Source organism: Symsagittifera roscoffensis, chromosome 3, assembly GCF_963678635.1.
Source record: "Symsagittifera roscoffensis chromosome 3, txSymRosc1.1, whole genome shotgun sequence".
Classification (NCBI taxonomy): Eukaryota; Metazoa; Xenacoelomorpha; order Acoela; family Convolutidae; genus Symsagittifera; species Symsagittifera roscoffensis.
In genome coordinates, this window is record NC_087064.1 from 11,280,144 (window position 1) to 11,283,532 (window position 3,389).

At 37.2% G+C, this 3,389-nt stretch overlaps 1 protein-coding gene across 1 annotated transcript; it reads left to right on the plus strand.

The window, feature by feature from the left end:
- Positions 1–557: 557 nt before the first annotated feature.
- On the plus strand, positions 558–1,877 carry LOC134842125 (ran GTPase-activating protein 1-like; the record flags this gene model as incomplete). Its single annotated transcript, XM_063858323.1, is given in 2 exon segments — positions 558–1,025; positions 1,155–1,877. Coding segments are annotated over 2 exon segments (756 nt in total), but the record flags the coding sequence as incomplete, so codon positions are not given.
- Positions 1,878–3,389: the final 1,512 nt, after the last annotated feature.

Sequence of the window (3,389 nt, forward strand, 5' to 3'; positions counted from 1 at the left end):
GAAGTTGTAAAGGACTCTTACAAAACATTTCAATAATTTTCTTTTCTTTTGATAGTTTCTCAGCAAAATCAAACAGACTAGCGGCAAATACTGTTTCATGCGCATTGTACCTTTCTTGTGAAACACAAATACAGCGGAGCAAGTTGTCGCTTCTCGCTAATATAGTCTCCTAAATTAATTTTTAATCTTTGTGAGCTACCGTTTTCCTGAAACTTTTAGATTGGTGTATTTTTGTTGTTGCGGTGCCAAAAACACGGAAAATACTAAAAGAGGGAATGAATCATTTAAGTTTTTTTATTTGTCTTCCAAATAACAATGTGGTGTCTAACTGAACTACTTTTTCAGCAACACAGGCTAAACTTTTCTACAGTATGCTAACTTTATTTAAAATTTACAAGTATAAACTGTTTTACGCTATGATTCACCTGAAAACTAAACTAAAGGTCAAATTTTGACTCACAAGGCAGTTAATTTCTGTGTGGTTTAATGATTTTTCCCGATGTCTTTTTTTTTCATTCTGAAACTACCTGAAAACAAATCAGTAGAAATATCATCTTCAGGTGGAAATAGACGCGCGGCAGAATGATCGTTACATGGTCGACCATTGCGAATCTATGAAGGAAATCGCATACAAACTGTGGAAAGACGGTAAAAATGTCACAGTCGAAATAGAAGAAGCTGCTGAATCAGTTCTGGACACCGAATCAACCAAATTAATGAACTCGAAGCCAGTTACTGGAGAAGAGAATGACGATGACTCGGAAGAATCGCAAGATGTTGATGATGACGATGACGATGACGATGACGATGACGATGACGATGACGATGACAATGACGATGACGATGACGATGACAATGACGATGACGACGATGAAGATGAGAGAAAACGAAGGTCACCGACCACCGAAACAGTTGAAGGAGCCTCAACTCCAGTAGCAATGACGACTTCAGTTGTCTCGGTTATCAGCACAATCTACCCGATGATAGTGGAACCACCCGTAAATGTAGAAGAGAAAGCCGGGCAGGTGAGCCAAAAGTAAAATAAACCACAGCCGAAAAACAGCCTAAAATATCAAAATCATAAAACTGAGGATGAAAATCAAAAAGTTTTTCGGATTTCTTCAACTATTTACCCCTACCTTTTTTCGTTTTAGATAGTCAAAATGGCCGACCAAAACCGGGCCGAGTTCGAACAAGAGTTGGAGACTGTTATCGTGTTGTGCATGGAGATAAAAGTTGTGATGGAGTTCCAAGGCAATAACATTTTCTACCACGAAGAAGCAGTCGCCGAAACCCAAGAGGATGTTCGCGACACCGAGAAAGAAATCAGTGCGTTCTGTAATAAAATAATATCTGCTGCACTTGAAATTGTCAGTCAAAACTCAAAATCAATGGACATCATCAAGATTTTCGCCTCAGGAATCAAAAACGAGGAGGTGTAACAAATTTCTGCCATCCGGACACAGTCATCTAAAGACGTGATTACTAACTAACGTGGGAACAATTCAAACACAAGGCAGTTCAATGATTTGTATTATAGTTTTTATTGGGGATGGGAAAACTCTAGCTATCTGCAATACATTGTAGCAAGATTATGAAAAAAAGAAGATTTTTTTAAGCCAAAATCGTGTAGAGCAATCTTTAATTTTCATCCTTTTTCCGGAACTCAAGTTTATTGGCTTTCTCTTGGTGGTCATGCAAAACATTCACAATTATTCATGTTCAGCTAGCAGCACCTTAGAAACACAAGTATCAAGTATGCTGCACTTAATATTCCGACTTTCGAAGTAATTGATCAAATATTTATGCTTAAGAGGAAGCTTGGGTCGACCTCCATACACATATATTATTTATAATAAAATTTTCATGCACTTTTCTATACATATGGAATTGTGTGAAGTAGTATGATACGTATTTTTGTTCAAATCGGGAAATTGAACCTTACACTCTTTTACCAGTCCAAACTGTGCACTGGATAGGCGCACAGTTTGTTGTCTGTATGCTTGTGGTTTCCAGAGAAAAATCTTTAAGCATGTTCCAAAAAGGAAATAGATTACACTTACAAAATTTCCGTGAGCTCCGCGTCCTAATAAAAGTAACGCAAATTTTGTTGACACATTTGTTTTGTCGCTGATTCTGGAACGAGAGAATATGGCTAGCTGTTCTGTGTTCCGCAATTGTAAGTGGATTCCTCATTTTGGAAGTGGATTCTGCAAATGTAAGTGGAATCGCAAAAATTTTCAGCGAAATCCTTAAATGTAAGCGGAATTCCTAAATTGTAATTGATTTTCGCTTTTTTGTTTTTTACGGAACATAATCAGTTGTTGCATGAGAAAAATAAAAAGGTAGAGCTGCCTATATTATTTAACAAAGCGGACTTTGAAATCGAGGACTTAACCATTAACAGTGGAAACCACGATGAAATCTTAAAACATTGGTTAGTTAAATCGGTGGATCGGTAGTTGTCAATTTTTAGAATTTGGGAAGTTTCTCAGCAAGCAATTTTTTCGGGATCACATTGGATACAATCAGCGAATGAAACCATTCTTTGGGATTAAAGTAGGCTCAGAGTGATTTCTAATTATCAATTTTCAGGTGAGATGTTTAGGGGTGAGAGGTGGAATGAGATGAAACAGTTGGGACTGTAGGAATTGGCCGGCATTGAGATCGAAATGACAGAAGTTGAGATTGAAGTTGGCTACCAGGCATGAAATACGATCGAGCCTGGCAGGAATTGAAGTCGAGCGTGGTAGGAATTGATATCGAAGTTGGGTGTAAGTTGGAGGCAGGAAATGAGATCGAATGTTTGGTATTTCAACTGGTAGCTCAATTTGTTGCATTGAGATCGAACTCACTAGTGACCACCTAATAAAAAAAAGGTTTAGTTTTAATTGCTACTTTATATGTGACAGGAATCCACAAACAAAATGCATAATTCACCTACAAGTTGTGGATTCGGCTTATAGTTTACAGTGTTTTAGCTAGTATTTTTTGAATTTTTCGAATTCCGCGAAAAATATGACTGTGGCTTGTTCCAAAATCCGGTTTGAAATCACAAAATGCACGTTTTGGCCTAGTAATGTATAAAATAAATAGAATTTCAACTCGCGAGGCTACATTTTGTAGCATTCAATAGTTTTTAGTTTTTTTGAGGGCGACAATTTGTTGCAAGCAGGATCGATTGTGAACACCCAATTACTCACAAGTTTATCGAATGGATGCCACTCGAGCATAGTGTAGAAAAAACGAACAAGCTAAACCATCTGATTGGAGCTATTCCAATCTGTCTTTTAAAATTTTTTTAAATGATAGCTTCCCCGACCTAGGTCCAGACTTTGAAAACAGTGACATACTTTTTTCAATCCGGTTTGAGTTTGCAATAATGATTA